At 47.8% G+C, this 18,314-nt stretch overlaps 5 protein-coding genes across 5 annotated transcripts; 2 read left to right on the forward strand and 3 right to left on the reverse strand.

Annotated features, from left to right (window-relative positions):
- Positions 1-394: 394 nt before the first annotated feature.
- On the reverse strand, positions 395-2,212 carry ARB_00301 (uncharacterized protein; the record flags this gene model as incomplete). Its single annotated transcript, XM_003013437.1, has 1 exon — positions 395-2,212. One exon carries the CDS (start codon positions 2,210-2,212, stop codon positions 395-397), a length of 1,818 nt encoding a protein of 605 aa, XP_003013483.1.
- Positions 2,213-3,155: 943 nt separating this feature from the next.
- On the reverse strand, positions 3,156-6,277 carry ARB_00302 (polarized growth protein (Boi2), putative; the record flags this gene model as incomplete). The annotated part of the gene is made up of 3 exons (XM_003013438.1): positions 3,156-5,941; positions 5,992-6,135; positions 6,259-6,277. The coding sequence occupies 3 exons, from the start codon at positions 6,275-6,277 to the stop codon at positions 3,156-3,158; spliced, it is 2,949 nt and encodes a 982-aa protein (XP_003013484.1).
- A 1,501-nt stretch (positions 6,278-7,778) lies between these two features.
- Positions 7,779-11,033, forward strand: ARB_00303 (MIZ zinc finger domain protein; the record flags this gene model as incomplete). Its single annotated transcript, XM_003013439.1, has 1 exon — positions 7,779-11,033. One exon carries the CDS (start codon positions 7,779-7,781, stop codon positions 11,031-11,033), a length of 3,255 nt encoding a protein of 1,084 aa, XP_003013485.1.
- A 949-nt stretch (positions 11,034-11,982) lies between these two features.
- Positions 11,983-13,910, reverse strand: ARB_00304 (uncharacterized protein; the record flags this gene model as incomplete). Its single annotated transcript, XM_003013440.1, has 4 exons — positions 11,983-12,726; positions 12,795-13,096; positions 13,157-13,653; positions 13,816-13,910. 4 exons carry the CDS (start codon positions 13,908-13,910, stop codon positions 11,983-11,985), a joined length of 1,638 nt encoding a protein of 545 aa, XP_003013486.1.
- Positions 13,911-14,119: 209 nt separating this feature from the next.
- ARB_00305 (uncharacterized protein) lies at positions 14,120-16,507 on the forward strand (the record flags this gene model as incomplete). The annotated part of the gene is made up of 4 exons (XM_003013441.1): positions 14,120-14,239; positions 14,373-16,045; positions 16,113-16,236; positions 16,298-16,507. The coding sequence occupies 4 exons, from the start codon at positions 14,120-14,122 to the stop codon at positions 16,505-16,507; spliced, it is 2,127 nt and encodes a 708-aa protein (XP_003013487.1).
- Positions 16,508-18,314: the final 1,807 nt, after the last annotated feature.

The following is an 18,314-nucleotide window of genomic DNA, read 5'->3' on the forward strand; positions in this document are numbered from 1 at the left end:
ACAACATGAATAATAAATCGGCGGAGATCATAACTAGTAAGGTTCAAGATTTTTTTCGTAGGTTAAAATTGACAGATATGCACTGGTTTATTGGACATGTACATCCATTGAGCTTTATCCATGGAATACCTGTCCTGCAGGAGCGTTCTCCGAATGCCAAGTTTTGACAATCTTGATATATTTTCTCCTAAGTACGTTTCAAGATTACGGATGGTGTAAATGCCACTTTATTGCTATATATGAAGTGTTGGGAAACATTGACAAAAGAACGCCAGTAATGCATACTATCTAGTAGTAAGAACTCAAATAATTCCTCCAAAACTCTATTCAATCGATCATATATTCATCCGATCTCATGGCCCCTTTTGCTCGCAAACCACCGAACGTAGCTGTTTCAGGTCGCACCTGAGTCCTTGTTCATTTTCTCCTTGGTTGCTCCTTTTGATGCATTCCGCTTGTCAACAAGAGGTGATCGGCTGGAGATGATTAAGATAGTCACCCAAGTCAAAGCAGCTATGAGAGTTACCAGCGCAACAATATGGATTACCCACCAGGTATGCTGAATACCTAACTGACAGGTTGTAATTTCATATTTCCATTCTTGAGATGATTCAGCATCGAACCAGACCGACAAAAGTCCAGCGTTGCCTCCAAATTCTCCCATCATAGAGCGTAGCGTGACTTCTCGAATAGCTGGAGCTGGAGTAAAGGCCGAGTCAAAACCTGCGGCACTGCTAGTTGATTCTAGCACCCCTGTAGGCACCTCAGTAGGGTATTTCTTTGCATTCCATGACCAGGCGGCGTTTGATACGCGCTCTCCTTCAGCATCACCACTTTCACCGTCACTACCTGTTTTCCTGTCCACATAGTGAAGGACATCGCACCCAGTATGATCGTGGCCTGTCAAGATTAAACCATTACGCCCTTTCCCAGAATATGGGGCGTTGAGGTCTCCCGACATCCCAAATATGCCTTGCAGGATGCCATTATGACTAACATAATCACTCAAGTGATTTTGCTCTTTCAAGCCACCGGCCTTGAATCTCGGTTGATCATCTTTGGGATGTTGATCATCTTCATTGTGGAAAGAAAAGTAAGGCGGGTCAGTGCACACTCCCTCCTGTTTGTGGAGCGGGAGATGAGTTAACAATAGAGTAAATGTCGTTCTGTCCTCGACCGGGCGTGAACGGTCAATCACATCGTTGAGATATTGGTATGATTTTCCTTGAATAGAAACGTCTAGCGCTGGGGTATCGAAGGTAAGAGTGTTAAGCACAACCAAATGTATAGAAGGAGTTGATCCAGACTTTCTGTGCGTATCATTGAGATCCAGAGCAAGTTCTGTCATCGGTAGGTTGAATCGAACATCCCAATTAGCACGGCCAAACTCCCTTTCAAATCGATCTATCCGTTCTTGAGAGATATCACCTGCATAGCCAATATCATGATTTCCAGCAATATTAATAATCCGATTTGACCAAGTATCTGTGTCAATATCAAGAACGATTTCCTGGCCCATACTGACACCAGTTTGTTGAGTATATCCATCTCTTCCAGTAGCCATCACATCATCTGGCACCTTCACACCCCCTCGAAAGGTCCTATTCCAATACCTCTTTGAACGAATATTAAATTCCTCGTCTGACACCCATTGGCTCCCAATAAGGTCCCCCAGAACAGTGACATGAGTAGGACGACTCCACCACGACAATGTTCGGTATATATGCGCAAGATAATAATCGTTTCCCAGAAGATCAAGCCGTTTGCGAATCGTTCCACCCAGTCGAGGGATGTCCGTCAGTACCACATCGCGTATACCTTTCACAGTAGCGAAATAGCACTCGGAGATCGAACCAGCGGATGTTACGTCTTCCCAGTGCTTCTTAAGCTGTGGCAGGAATGCATCATCTGGCTTAGGCAATGAAGTGTCGCCTTCAAGCTGCGGGTCAGCAAGCACAAGTAGCCGAAACGGCGCAGACTTGGGGCGTTGTTGAGTATAGTCGCGGAGGCCAACGTGTTCGCGGACGGTATCTAGATAGGCATCACCGGTATATGGAGGGTAGACGCCGGCGCTGCCGTTTGTAGAGGCTGGGAGAGGAAAAGCACATCCGTGAAATAAGGGGTAAAGATAAAGGTAACAAAGAGAGACAGCGGATACTGGCAGGAGAACAGCGACAACCCGCTGGAGAATTGCGGGAAAACACAGATGCATTAGCATCCAACGTCTCTTGAAAAGCGAACGTAAAAGGAGAGTGTTGCTGATATCATGAACTGGCGAGAATTTGATGGCGCAGGGCGTCTTCGATCTTTGTACTTAGATTAAGCTCTAGCTAGCCAAGTTGGTTAAGTGAGTGATATCGGCATCCGCAGGCAGCGTGGCTCATCCTTGGCACGATACTAGTATTTTGATAGAATAAAAGCATTGCAAGGCTGAGGGGCAGCTTCCGTACTCCAGACTTGATATGTATGTGTAAGTGGAGTGCCGTGGGTACGGCGAAATATCTTTTACGCTTGAAGTACAGATCCAGGGGTTTCTATGCCGTCGTCCATTCCACCTGTCTGGGTTGTTACTCAACGTCTTGAATTCCACCTAAGATCTAGGAACTATCATACAAATAATGGACAAGAAGCAAACAAGAGTCATAAAGGAAAACCATATATTAAAGATCGTATTAAGTAGATAGTATCAGTAGATGTGAGAACTGCCGGAATTCCCTCGTCAAGGGTAGAGTTTTGCAGTGCAGCGTAGGATGGATGAGTGACATCGCTATAAACATCAACAGACAAGAAGCAAGCCATTAATCAGAGGAGATTTCAAAATATTGGATAGTAATAGAGGGATATAGTAGATTAAGAGAGGAATATATGGGAAGTAAATAAAATAAGGGGTATATCCGTGGGGACGCCTGTCGTAATGCTCGAACATTCTACTTGTTAAACCAATCAAGTGAAAAAGAAAACGGAAATGAGATAGATTTTAGAGGGGTAATGCGTGAGGGAAAGAAAATATGAGGGGGAAAATATGCCCGGAGGAAAAGAAAGGACGAGTAAAACGAAATTAGAAGTATATGCGATAAAGTGGTGAAGTACGCCGTTTGGGACGTGAAAAGCAGAAAAGTGAATCCAAGCCAGTAGACTTAGAAGGAGATGTTCACTTAACTGGAAGTTTGGGTCTGATCCGTGGAAACCGAATCTGGGAATAGAGAGGTAGAGCCAGTATCTATAGCAATCTTTTGGAAATCGGTAGTGCTAGTTTCCGCAGTTGTTGCAAGAGTTGCGCTATTAGAAGTAGACGTATTACGAGAGCTCTCTTCCTCTGGCTTTGGTGGCCTTGAGGTTGAATCAAGAGGAGGAGTGGGGGAAGATTGAGCAAGTAAGCGTGCTTGCTTTAAAGTGATGGTCTTTTGTTTATTCGTTGTCTTCACAGGGAGATTTAGATCTCGTTCAATCGTAGCTTTCATTATGGCCGCCATCCAGAGACGGCCCTGTTGGATATTGTCAACTTGGAAGAAGTGAATGGCTGGTTTAGTGAACTGGACAGCGCGGGAAATGCCAGCCTTTGGTGGAACCAGTTTGAAGATAAATGGTGGTTCTGCGGAGCTGTTGCGTCTGGAACCCCCGGTCTTTTCCTCAGGCTCAGTTTCTTCATGCTGAACATCATTGTTAGATGTGGTAGTAGGCAGGGGCTTGGTTCTCGTTAGAGTGGCATGCAGGGATGTAATTGCATCTTGATCAGCCCGGAACACACGGTGAGAGGAGATGTCAATTAGGCCGCGCTCTTCAGTATCGTCCTCAGAGTAGTAGTATGACAGGCGACGGCCCTTGAGGATGAACAAACGCGGTTTCCAAGTTGTCATTAGGTTAGAAGATTTTTTCTTCATCCAGCCATAATAGTCGGCATCTTTCATCTGTTCCTTCGGAGTTTTCTTCTCTAGGCCACGGCGATAGGCACTTGTATCTTTTTTCGACTTGCTTCGTTGGCTTCCATTCCCATTCTTCATAACCGTGAGACCCTCGAGTCTGGAGCTCTCCATGCTATCCATTTCGAGGCTTCTGCTCGTCCCAGTCCCCGATGGTGTGCTAGAATCTGTTCGAGTGGGTGACTGTGGTAAATCCCTGCCAGATGAAGGTATGGGAGAGCTGATACGAGTCTTTTCGCTGCCAGTAACGGCATCGGATATAGCACGAAGCCCAATAGTCCTTCTTACCTTTGGCGTGATAGCCTTTAAGCTAGAAGTGGATGGTAATGGGGACGACCGCCCAGAAGCTTCGTGACTCTTTCCATAACCAACAATGGATGACAGAAATCCTGTTGGAGACTCAGGTGTTGTCTCCAGGTTTGTAACGGTAGGTGAGTGGGATTCGTCTTCAAGCAATTCAAGAGCACTGTTGGTGATATCTTGAGAGTGCGTCTTCGGGTACAATGGCTTCATAGAAGTCAAGTCTCTCATAGAACCTGTGCTGCCGAATCTAGTGTGTCTCTTTTTCTTATCGTCAGCCACTGCAGCAAGACTTGAATGTCTAGAGTGGCTGTAGCTCCTCTTGCTGGAGTCCCTCTTGCGAAGAACCCTGCGCTGTTTTTGGCCTTCAACATCGCCGCCCGAGAAATATCCTCGATCAATGTCAGGAGAACCACCAAAACCATTACTAGAATCATCCGTTTTGTTGCTCTCAGTTTTGTAGAAATGCTTGGTTGCCGCTAAGGAACTGCTTGGCCGCTGTCCATTGCTGCTGCTATTGGCTGTTAAAGGGGCATTCATGGTCCAACCACGATCGAAGGAGGGCTTCTTCTCATGCGGTGGAGCTGGTGCTTTCCTTGATGCAGAAAATGCGCTAGAATCGGCCAAGGGGAAGACGGATGTGTTTTCAATAGAAGAATATCGATGGTGGTTGCTCCGGCGAATGGAGTCCGCGGACGGTCTGGTAGTGGCATCGGCATCATGTGGTTGGGATAATGGAGGAGCAGAAGCTTGTGTTCCATAAGATGTGTCACGATACTTCACTGTACTCCTGTCTCTAGAGCTGCGCGGGTTGTGATGATGTCTCTCACCCAAGCTAGGGATGCGGGGAAGATAAGAACCTGACATCACTGACTTCGTCTGGGATCGATCGTATTCTTCGGGGCCATGAGAGCTTGCCTTCCTCAAGTGCCTTGGGCCTTGTATCTCCTCTTGGAAAGCTCTTATTTTATGCCATGTCTTGAGTCTCCTCCCCATGACTCCGAAATCGAACTCCCTCATATAAATGAATTCTTGGTCCATGTCTAAGAGGACATCACCAGAAATCTCCTGGGATTCAAATATATCGCAGTGTTTTGGATCGACCCCGATTTCTCTCAGATGGCGGGCCATTTGACGATGGTCCCACTTTCGAACCTGTGCCTCGCTTGGAATTTGTTCTTCCTCTTCGTCGGTCTCCTCACCACGAATGTACGACATGCGATGATCGGGATAACTGCTGTACTCACTACTGGAATCATGCACGCTATGATTTTCCTGGGTTGCAATGCTATGTCGTGGAGTACTGAAATTGGTAATGTGTTCGTCAATCACACTCAATGTCTCATTCAAAACGGGGCTTTCCTCTCCACTGATAGACATATTCCCTAGTGTCTCACTAATTGTCCGCTGAATGGTTGGAGATGGCTGTGCAGAGCCCGCGGAAGCCGGCCGCTGTTGCGACAAGTGGCCGGTTGCGACGCCGCTACCTGATTCGGCTTCCGTATCAGACAAGGGCTTCATGTCAATGGCGCTGACATGCCTTGAGGGCTGAGGTGTAGTTTCGTCATTCGACACTGGAGAGACAGGGTCACAGTTGCTGCCCAGAGATGGAGAACCGGCCTCAGGAGTAGCAGTGTCCCAAAGGGGCTCTGCAGAGAGCGTAGCATCCTTTGTCTTCCTGACACCGATCTTGGGAGCGATCACAGTATAAACTATGCCACCTAGAGTTAGCTATCATAACAGTAGCAATTCTAACTCTGTGACAGCTTACCTCCAGGAAACAGGCCTGTTCGATTTTCCGTTACGTGCCTACCAAGGTACCAGCCGTCCCCGAAACCTTCGTCGAGCTCAAGGAGCTCAACCTTGTCGCCTCGCCGTAGGGTCAGCTCATCCGCACCTCGAGCATCAAAGTCGTCTGTTACAATTAAAGTCTAGGTTAGCAATGATGATGTTGATGACGATGAATATCGGTGGAAACGCTTGAAAAACCACTCACGATTGACTAAAAGGACGTCGCCCGGATGAGCATCGCACGCACTTGTTGGACGTTGTGGCATGTTCGATTATATATTAATCACGATCACCCCTTGGAATGTATCAAGGAGAGGGTATTTAAAAGCAAAAAAAAAAAAAAAATTATTTGAACCCGTCAGGGTTTGGCGCCGTAAGACTAGGGTCGGCCGCAGACAACCCACGGAGGGGACAGAGAAGAAGCTTTGGTCAGAGGATAGCCCTGGTTCTAGTAGTCGTACCCGACAAAAACTTGTGACAGGCCGTTTAAAAGATTGGGATATATTCGACCCGCCGGGTGCGACAGAAAGTTGGATGTCGACCACGGGTCGAGGGAGGCCGTGAGACACAGACAACCGCACCGAAATCAAAAACAGACGGAGTGAGAGGGAGAGCCGGCCGAAATCTAATTCTCTAGAGCAGCGTTGGTTCCAGTCAGGCTGCCCAACGTTGAAGAAGGAGGTGGGGAGTTGTGAGTAGTTCTAGGGGTGCGTCTGTTCTGGCTTGGTTCGACTGGCTCGACGTTGCAACTAACCGAGCTGAGGGCGGCGCAACGGGTTGACGGCTAGAGGGGAGCAGGAAGACTCAACATGCGCAGAACGTGAGCATGCGATGGACATCGTTGCAGCAGCAACTCGGTAGAAGGTAAATCAGCAGCAGCAGCAGCAGGAGGAGGAGCAGGACGGGCTTCGTCGACGTCGAGGCAGAGGAGGAAGAAGAGGAAGACGACGAGATGGACGAGAAAGCAAGAAGTCGACGTGGGACGAAGCAAAAGGCAAAAAAAGGGCAAGCTGCTTAGGTAAGCACGAGCTATTAGGCAGTTTACCTAGGCAGATCCACTGAGCTGATTACCTAATAGTGCCGTGGAAGAAAGTTAGTCCGTGTAAGTTACGGCTGTAAGTGACATACCCTCCCGCCGGCTCCACTCTCCGCGCAAGTGACTGCCAAGCCCGGTAAGACGCGGTAAAAGCTAACTCTTCATTCAATACCGCAAAGTTAATTTAAGCGCCCGGGTTCGAGCTTCCGACATATAAAAAAGGGCGTCGAAAAGATTTCTTTTGCAGTTTCTTGTAAGAAAACCCACTGATAAAGAGGAAGAAGGGGGGCAGAAGCAGGGCAAGAAGCAGCCAAGGGAGGACAGGAGAAAGAGGTTTCTTTGTCCTAAGCCTAAAGCACAATCTTAGCCAGCCCCTTGGTTCGCCCTGGCCTGGTCTACTCCCTCTGTCAAAACAGAGACGCAGAGGGGCAAAGAAGCAGCAACTTATACTTAAAACATCTCTGCTCCACTGCATAAACTTACACTAACAACCTAAGCAGCCCCCTTCTTGTTATTTTCTGCCTCCCTCGCGTTCCCTACATCTCTGTCCTCTCTCTCTCTCTCTCTCTCTCTCTTTTTTTTTTTTTTTATTTATTTCTTGCTCTAGAAGGTGGAATAAGATTGCGTGTTAGTGATCAACCCAGCTATTTAGTAACACAAGAGAAAAAGGAAGATCACCTCTGCATGATGTAACCAGAGGCCCGGATGTATCTTGTGGACGTGACGCAAAGATGATACCCTCAAATACAAGAAAACAACCAGCATCGTCTATAAGACAGCAGGCTAATGATTCTGGGCTTGTCGCGTCAAATTCAACTGCAAGCCGCTTTCTAGGAAGCAGGCCAAAGGCATGGATGCAGAATGCAAGCGTATCCAGCCCTACTTCCCCTATCACGCGCAGACCTTCACGGCCCCTTCCTCCAGCTAATAAACCCCAGCCAGGCCGTAACCTAGGTCCAAAAGACGCGATTTGTCCCTCTGGAAATACAAATACAAATGGAGATATACCAGCTTCCAAGGAGCCCAAGGATGCCGTCCCTACGCAATGTCTTTCGCCGGTATCACCCAACATGCTTCCTCCAGCTTTACCTGTCACCCCAGCCACGGTGCAGCAAGATCAGCTGGTGCAGCAGCTAGTGCACCCAGCACAAACAGTGGAGCAGACCACCCAGGCTCTGCCTTCTCCAAGCCTCAGTCATGGGTCTCATCCAGCAGGAGATATACCTTGTGCCAACCAAGTGACTGCTGACACTGAAGTGCCGGCTGTCTCAGTCCCTCCAGCTTTAGGGCATCATACTGCTCCTCCAGGGCAAGGCTCTCATGCTCCCCAGGCATCTCGGGATAGTCCTCAAGTTGACCGCTCAACTATCCCCCAGGAACATCCACTCGCTGAGGCAGCTCAGCCCAGTGAGCAGGACAGCGAAGGTCAGGATAAGCATCAAAATAAGCGCCCGCGTCTAACCACCTTCCAACCGCCAACGACTACTTCTCCTTCCGCTGCCCCTATTACTCCTGTTACTCCTACCACGACAACCACCACATCTACTGCCAGCATTGCCGCTATTACCACTGCAACGGCTACTGCTCCTGCTCCCCACGTACCAGTATCGCTGCAACCGCTGTCACTTACACCTCTCATTACCGGAGCGGGTACAAACCTGCCTGGAAACGCGCTACCGCCCCTCCAACAACCGCCAACAGACCTCTCCCCCCAGGCTTTGAACTCCTGCGCACTGTTCTTAGATAGCATCGCCTCAAGATTTCAGCCAACTGAATCTACTTTCATTCACATGCTAAGGGATGCCTGTTCAAGCTACGATCTTCATTATCTCGCCCTTCATCAGCTGTACTGCTTGTCCCTCAAATTTCACGGGTCATATCCAGGTATCGGAAATTATGCAACAAGAGGCATCCAAACAGTCCTAGGCTTAATTTCTAATTCTACAAAACTTTCCGCCACTTTTATAGAATACTTCAGTGCCTTCCCTTCCGATTATCCGACCATCGTTTCCCTGAATAAACAATACGCGGCCGCGGTGAGCGCCATTGTAAGCTGGGCGGCTTCTCTGGTAAACATCTGGCCTCCTTTCTTCTCGAATGTGATCAATCGTGGGTATCCACCTTTGCTAGACGAGATCGCAACGTCTCTCGGCGTTCATTCAAATGTCATGCATGGTATATTCTACTCTGGCTGCGTTTCTAGACTCGTTGCAAACCGGGCACCAGGGCTGCGAGACGCGTGGAAGCATATCCTCAAGAAGAATATTGATTCTTACAGAAATCGTTTGAAGAGAGCCAATACCCAGAATCCTGTCACAGAAGCGCATATTCAGAACGAAAACAGACAGCTGGCATTGATGTATCAGAAAATAGGTGAAAAATACCCTCCCAAAGGTACACCTCCTGTGCCAGTTATGCAGCCTGCCGTCCCGCAGCAATCTGTTTATCATCAACAACCCTCCTACAACACTCATCCCATGCTTCAACCTCTCCGTTCCAGTCATCCGCTCCCTCCGCGTCCAGTGCCTTCGCACCCAACACCCGGTTTAATACCGAGCCAGCAGTATTCGCGCTTCCCAAGTGCTGCCACAACCGGATTACAGCCCTTTCCTCAGCCACTTCCTCCACTCTTCCAGCAGCAACCATCAACAGATATCCCGAGTACCGCAACTGCCTTGACTAATCCTTCACCTATAACAATACCGGCATATGCTCACGGACTCCATCAACCAGTGACCGACTCTACTGCTACACTTACCCCCATCATCCCTTGTTTCATGCCATCCTATCAGGCTTATCCAAGTCCCCCCGTTCCACCACAACCTGTTGGGACGCCACTATTCCCTCCTCGCAATGCAAACTCTCTTCCACCTGCCAATCCGTCTCCAAACGCTAGCGTTCACCTAGCTCACTTAAGGGTTGTCAACGTTTCTCTGCCAAAACCCGGCTCTCAGGAGCCTGGTGAAAATTTATTCCATTCTTTTGAGTCATTTGCCGTATCCCCCACATGCCTGGATTGGATGCAGTGTAACTCTCAACACACATTTAATCTATCGCAAAGTCAGCATGCCGCACTTCCGCGACACCTTAAGCCGCCTAATACATGTCATATTACTCAAGGTGTCTTCGATGGATGTAAGACTTACCAAATTAAATGTGTGCATGTTACTGATACCCATTCTTTGACCGAGGAGGGATGGATGGCTACTGAATGCACATGGCCTACGGCCATTTATATCCACGTCAATGGCCATGAACACTTCCTCCAGCGAAGATTTCATTTTGGAAAGGATTTACCAGTTTCCATTAATAGAGTCCTTAAGCCAGGGAAAAATGAGGTTAAGATCACCATCATTGGTCCACCAGAAGCGTACAAGAAAAAATTTGCCATAGCAGTGGAAGTGATAGATGTGGCTTCATATAAACGAACTCGAGAGGCGATTCAGACTCTATCACAGCCTCAATCCCTCAACCTCATCTTTAATAGGCTGACCAACAACACAATTAACACTGATGAACTCTCCTTTGTTGATGACTTCATAACTATACCCATAATTGACCCTTTTATGGCTCGTATTTTTGACATCCCGGTCCGCACAGTTTCTTGCAAGCATACTGAATGTTTCGACCTCAATACTTTCCTGGATACAAGGCTCTCTCGTGTAGCAAAAGGGCCTCATGGCATGGCAGAGGACTGGAAATGTCCAATCTGCAATGAAGACGCGCGACCAAAACGTTTACTTATTGATCAATTTCTAATTCAGGTTCGGGAAGAGCTTGCTAATCGAAAACAACTAGATGACGTTACTGCTATAAGAGTTCGAGCCGATAAATCTTGGGATGTTGTCATGCGTCAGCCTAGTACCGGGAGGACCGCCCGAGGCCCCTTAACGAGAGAGGAGGAAGAGGCAACGGCTACAACTAGCGCTACCTCCAATTCACCTAGGGCTACCCAGGCGCCTCCTGAGATCATTGAACTTGATTAATATGAGAGATTGATCTACAGAGCAGTTTTTAACCTTAACCATACCCTAATTACATGCAATCGCTACCTTTTCATTATTCCCTTTGTTATTCTATGTTTCCACTCTTGTTGTCTTTTTCCATTTTTATTTTATTATACCCCTTAGCCGAAGCTCCTTGAGTCTTTTCTATTCTCATAGCATCTCATTCTCATTAACATTATGAACTGTGTTTGTTGATTAGGGTTTTCGTTCCAGTCTTTTTTCTTTACGTTTTACGGCCAATGAATGAGTTCTTTTTTTTTTTCTTTTTTTCTTTTTTCTTTCTTTTCTTTCTTTCTTTCTTTTTTTTTTTTTTTTGCAAGGTTTAAAATCCAGGTCAGGTCATTATCAAGCAGAAGAGCAGGTATTTTTGTGCTGTTAGGTTAGTTTTCTCTTCTTTGATACCATCATTTTGAAAGCAATTGTTACAAGCCATACTCTTAATATGCATCTCTATTCTGTAGCTCAACTTCTTTCTGTCTTTAGCTACTGTGACTACAATATAATGACCAAGTCCTTTAATTTTTCTTTATCTCCTACTATTTAACTACCTAAGCAAAGTTGAAAACGGGAATTAAGCTAATCTATTCATTACCACTTCACTATATAACATCTATTAAAATTGTAGGAAGACAGAAGGTTATGTAGTAAAAGTAGATTGATTAAAATTACATATTTCGTTTAATATAACCCAGGTTTAAGTTGAATGCAATCGAATCTAGCTCCTTATTCCCTCTTTTCCATTTTTATTAACTAGCCCACTCGAATCGTTATCACTCGAAATATCCGCGATACTCTATCAGTATGAAAAAAGAGAAAAGCTGCTACTATTCAAGTCATGATATGATCTGGTTTGCAATTAATTATATAATCCCTTACAGTAAATAACGGGACAGAACAGGCCATTAGTCATTTAATAACATAGTAACATTCACTTCCTCACTTGGCGTGCATGTTTAACCAGGTTCTCTATAACACCCTCGAAGGCTTCTTTTTCTCCAAGTTGTCCATCTCGTTTCTTCAGCCAGTACTCCAAAACCTCACTCGCTCGGATAGTCAGCTTTTCCAGCTTTTGTACATGTTCTGTTATTTCTTCATCCGTATAGCCATCAAGTGCTGCATCAGTAGTTTCACAAAGCCGGCGTGTGGCGAGAAGATCTAGCTCCGGGGGAGGGGTATTACCTCTGCGCCGAGGTGTTGACGGAACGGGTCTAGATGATGAGCGGTTGGAGTCGAAGGATGTAGACGATCGGGATTGCCCTTCTCGATTCTTTCGTTTGCTTCGAGAGCGAAGTAATGTGCCACCTGTTCCTAATGGATCTTCACTTGACACCCGGGCAGTGTCGCGGTTCATGGAGGGAAGGACCAATTTCTTCTGTTTTGAAGCAGGAAGGATTTCATCTAGGTCCACGGGGACACCAAGGGAGACGAGAAAGAGGCGGCGGATACGGGATTTAGTCCAGTTTGGAGGCTGGAGGGGAGGGGGCGCAACCAGTTGAGACCAAAGGGATAGGGAACGTTCTGTAGTAAATATTGCAGAGGAGTCGGGAAATGGGTCAATAGGGGGTAACGATGATAAATTTGTAGAGTTAGGGAACAGGGTATCGAGATGATCGGAAGTGGCAGATAGAAGGTCAGGAAGGGATTTAAGAGAGGAAAAGTCCAGAAGAGGGGGCTATACTTATTATTAGCATCGCTATTTTGTTTTTAAAGACCTGGAAATGCCAGAAACTGCCAACTCACCAGGACCGGAAGGCTAGGGGACGCAGTGGAATCAGTATTTGGCTTCAGTATGGCAGCATCAGAGGTTTCTTCTGGTTCTTGAAAGCCATCGTCAAAATCACCAAAGTCGTCATGATCATCGCCCCCGTCCCCTTCTTTGAAGTCATCAAAGTCGTCGCCAAATCCGTTATCATTATCATCAAAATCTGCCCTGGCTTCAGTATAATCATTTAGGTCGCCACCACCACTATCGTTTAATTGAGCCGGGTCGTCGGTAAAATTAATTTTTGTTCCAGAGCTATTTGTATCAGGAATTTGTTGTCCTGGTTTGGTCAATCGTTCCTCCAGAATAAATATAGGGGGCGAAGAGAGATGTTATTTACCTGGAACATCCAGAACTATCTCTTCAGCATCGGGAGCAGCATCACTTAGTTTCCTACGGTGGGCAGTGAACTTCCGTTCTTCCCCTTCCTTGGGCAGAGATTCAACCTTAGAGAGCAGCGTCTCGGGAAGGTCACTATCACTTATAGCATTTTCTAGGTCATTTTCAGGTACGACAAGCTGAGGACTTGCCCTTGGGTCTCCGAGTTTGAAAATTCTGTCAGGTGCGAAGTCTGCCTTTCGTGATTCGTATGCCTGTGTCCCTGGTTCTTCACCATATGCTGGCGAGTTAAGATCCACCTTTTCCACGACAGTCAACGGTATTGGAGTTCCCCCGGGTGTTAGCGGTCGTTCTATGTGGGCTGGATTATGCTGCGTATCAGGCCTAGATCCTCCAACTATGTCAATCTCGTCTGGAACAGCATCCGCCAGCCGCTGTTGATATGCAGGTGACCCGGGTACCTCCCCATGTCTGGGCGAGGTATCGACCTTCTCTACCCTAGTTCTAGGAACTGGGGATTGAGAGCGAGAGGGGCGCCTCGACGCAGACGTCTGGCCTTCCGTAGCATCGGAAAAGTGCTCATCATCACTATCTGGATCTTAATAAGGTCAGTCTACCAGGCGAAGGACTGCTTTCCGCGTATTTACTTGGCCGGCATACATACTATGGTCTGACGCCCCAGGATCTTCAAGCTCGACTCCCTTTGGGGGTGGCTCCAACAAAACACTAGAAGGACGAGATCGCAGTTCAGCCATGGGTATATATAGGTTCAAGGACAAGGAATGTAAAGAGATGCCGCAAACATGGCCTGTTGTTTCTGGCTTCTACCATACATTAAAACCGTTGAAGTTGAGGAAGAGACGGGTTTCTGCCACATAACTAAAGGCGGCGTGTTTTAGTACCTTACGGACATCTCAAATACACACCAAACATTGTTGGTTGCCGTTCCGTAATATTACCAATTATGTCAGCAAACCTCGAAGCTTCATTTTTGTTGAAAAAAACATCCAAAGCAAAGAAGCAGCAGGACAACGAAGCGCCGTCTGCAGCTCTCATCCTAGCGTTGGACTATTCTCCGCGCAAAGTAAGTATTGATTCTGTATAGTTTCATTTTCGAAAACCCTGATCTCAACGAATTAGGTATAGTGAACCTTCAACCTGAATATTCGCTGTACTAATGTAATATCCATTGCAGTCCGTGAACGCATCGCGTGAAGCCCAACAACAGCCGCGCAGGACTTCAAACCTCCCTCCCTACCACCATGAATTTCGGAAGCGCATCGACAAGCGGAGGCTCGTCTCCATTTGGACAAGCAACATCAGGCTCAACTGGTGGCCTCTTCGGTAACATTGGCGCGGGCGGCCAGTCTACATCGACCTCATCACCCTCAATATTTGGATCAACTCCTGCTCCAGCGGCAACAGGTAGTCTATTTGGCACGCAAAAGCCTGCAGCTTCGGGTGGTTCATTCAGCTTTACGAATCCTAGTCAGACCTCCGGCCAGCAGAGCAGCTCTCCCATATTCGGTTCTGGCACCGCAACCCCAAACAAACCAGCAGACTCTGCCCAGGCGCAAAAGCCGTCAGGCCTATTTGGAGCAGGTAATACTACTACGGGAAGCTCTAATCTCTTCGGAAGTACAACACCCGCTACCACAAAATCTGGACTATTCGGAAATATATCAACAACTCCTGCAGGCCCACCACCACCACAGACGCAGTCCAATGCTCAGAAGCTACCTTCTTTCGGACAGCAGACATCTGCTCCATCAGCTCTTTTCGGAAACGCACGTACTTCAAGTCCATTGTCGGCAACAACTCCTGCAGTTTCATCACCAGCTTTCGGGGCTAACGCTAGTGCAGGCCAACAGCAGACGAAGCCTGCAGGAGGCTTGTTTGGTGCTGCTGGTTCAGCAAATACCTCTACTAGCGCTCCGGGAGGGATGTTCGCCAATTTAGGCCAACCTAAGCCAGCTACTGATGCCTCCAAGCCAAGCACAAACACGCCTTTATTCGGAGCTGGTGGATCTACGCCTACAACCACTCAGCCCTCCGGTTCATTGTTTACTCCGTCGTCTGGAGCTTCCACCCAGCCTGCCTTTTCTCTTACATCAGCTTCCACAACAAAACCGTCGACATCTTTAACTACAACTTCAACTACTGGCGGTAACACCCAAAATTCTCTATTCTCCCTCGGCACTCCATCGTCCACGGCCGCATCCACTACCACCACAACCGCTCAATCCGGTGGACTTTTTAACACTCCGAAACCGAACAGCTCTACAGATTCCACCACACCGGCTGCCACTACTGCGGCTTCCGCAAGCAACATGTTTGCAAGTCTTGGGAAGCCTGCTACTACCACAACAGCCCCGTCTACCACAACCACTACGGGGACTACAGGTGCCACTACCGGAACTACAGCATCGTCTGCGTCTGCGCCCACTGCGACAGCATCAGCTCCAGCTACCACCAAGCCTGGTACTACTACGGTCACTACAGCCGGAACTAACCTCGGGACATCAACTGTCGGTCCAGCTCCGCCTGCCCAATCTCGCTTGAAAAATAAGACGATGGACGAGATCATCACTCGATGGGCAACAGATCTTACCAAGTACCAAAAAGAATTCCAGGAGCAAGCTGAACAAGTAGCTGAATGGGATAGAATGCTAGTTGAAAATAGCACCAAGGTGCAAAAACTGTATGGAAACACAGTTGATGCTGAGCGAGCTACCCAAGAGGTGGAGCGGCAACTCGCCTCTGTTGAGAGCCAGCAAGATGAACTAAGCTCCTGGCTGGATCGATACGAGCAGGAAGTTGAGACTCTGCTTTCCAAGCAGGTTGGAACAGGAGACAATCTTCCTGGTCCAGACCAGGAGCGTGCCCGAACGTGCGTATCTTATATATTTTCACTGTGTACTGGGGAATGTGGTTTACTTACGGTGACATGTTAACAGGTACAAACTTGCGGAACGACTCTCCGAACGCCTTAATGAAATGGGCCAGGATCTCACTAGCATGATTGAAGAAGTTAACACTGCCTCTGCAACGCTCAGCAAGACAAGCAAGGCTGATGAACCGGTATGTACATTTATATGTGTAAAGGAAATATCCCAGTGCTAATTAGTGACCCACTAAATAGATATCCCAAATCGTTCGCATTCTCAACTCTCACCTCTCTCAACTCCAGCTCATTGACCAAGGAACTGCTGCTCTTCGCGCTAAGATCACTGCATCTCAGAAGCTGGGTAACTCTATGAGCGCTTTCAAGAACGGTACTCCTCGTGGTGCCGTGAGTGGCAGCGGAGGAGCTGCCGAAGATTTCTACCGCTCTTACATGGGACGAAGATAGAGGGTCATGACAGCCAAACTCTTCCCTGTCTTCTGGTTCTCTCCTTATTTTTTTTTTTCCCCATAATATCAAACTCAGTAACGTGTACAACTGGTCATGGTGGAACTCTTTCATTGCAGATTAAATGCATAACTCTTCCTTTTCCTTCAATATGGGCGTTTCTTACCTTAGGTAGATCAATGGACTAATGATTGGTTGCTTTCTATTTCAACGTCAGTTCAATTGGCTGGCTCTTTATTTACTGGTGAGGGCCCTGACAAGCACGTATCCCACCCTATGATACAACATATTTTCATTTTATAGGCTTAACTACTATTTCAAGCGTAAATTTGACTGCTGAGCATTCAAATACAGATACGGTGAGTGGGGAAGTAGGAAAGTTGAAAGGGACACTATATACCAAGAGGCGAATGGCAGATAGTTCAGATTCACATTGACCCTTTCGTGAACATCGCTAATAATATATCTAGTTCTGTTCACCACCCTGGTTCTTGGTGAGCTCCTCGCTAAAGAAAATAAAATGTTAGTTTATCTACTCGATTGCGTGCATATGACTGACCGAGGGAATCATACAGGTGGGCATCGAGCTCGTCGAGGTGAGCTCTCTGCTGCTTGAGCTTCTCCCTGAGAGCAAGGAGCCTATAAGATCCAACATGTCAGCTGTGATATTCTCTCCCTTGGCTGGGCTGTATATTCGGGGCCTATCGTACTTCTCATGCTCCTTCTTTTTCATGTAGAGGGCCTCTTCGGCAGACTCCCTCTTGGTCCAGATGTCGCTAAAATGAGACCGGTTAGTGATTCTCATTACAAAACTATAAGGGAGAAAGCATAGCAGGGTACTAACCCGCTTTGCTGGCCTCCGGAACGGGGAGCACCAGTAGATCCCTCGGTCATTCTGGCGGCAGCAACGGAGAAAGATCGGGTAGCTGGCAGCCTGCTGGCGCGGAAAGCTGGTCTAGCGAGTTGGCGGAACATTGTTGGTTACTGTTGAAAAGCGATAAGCGGTCCAGTCCTGTTGAATTGGAAAAGGAAGAAAGATGGAGACGGAGATCGGGAGCGCCTTGCGTACCTGGAAGTTCAGCTTTGCTGGTTTGTTTGGTCGTTGGACGTCGAAGCTTGTGGTTGCTTTTCGTGTTGCTTTCCTGCTGGCCCGAAAAGGGACTAGCGCCCAGTCATGCTAAGTCATGTGACTGGTTCTGCGGACCCGGTAAATAATTTATCCGGCAGATTATTGGAACTGATAAGGTCACATGACCCTTCCTAGCCGACCTCACCAGCATTCAAGTACAGTACGGGAGACGCGCGAGGGCAACAAAATTCCTGCCAGGACGGAGCAAGGCAGTATCCAGAGCGTGGAATTTGCTGGCACGGCGCTCTGTGTGCCAGCACCAGCCATAGGCCGTCCCTGCGCCCCAGCAACAGCGCCAGCCTCCCGGCGCCATCCAGACTATCTATGGGAGATCCTGCGCCAGCAGTTAGCTTACCTAAGCAGGCTAAGCCCAAACGGGCGCGACCCGCCTTTCCCCCTTTGGCGGCCCTCAGCGTCCAACAAAACCTCACCTCGTTTCCATCCACTTCCACTCCTTCTCCCCTCTGTTTTCCCCCCAGCAACGTCGCTAGTCATCCTTCTCCTGAACACCAACCTCTTCTCTCTCTTCTCGCACCAGCAAACCGCCTGCTACCGCCAGTGTACTCTTCGCTCGACTCTTCTTCTTTTCTTTATCAAGGTAAGCTGCCCCTCGACGAGTGTCTGCCTGGCGTCCTTGCGTTTGTTTCACCGGGGGGGGGTTTTTGGTTCCTACTCTCC

Source organism: Trichophyton benhamiae, assembly GCF_000151125.1.
Source record: "Trichophyton benhamiae CBS 112371 chromosome Unknown contig00070.0, whole genome shotgun sequence".
Lineage (NCBI taxonomy): Eukaryota > Fungi > Ascomycota > Eurotiomycetes > Onygenales > Arthrodermataceae > Trichophyton > Trichophyton benhamiae.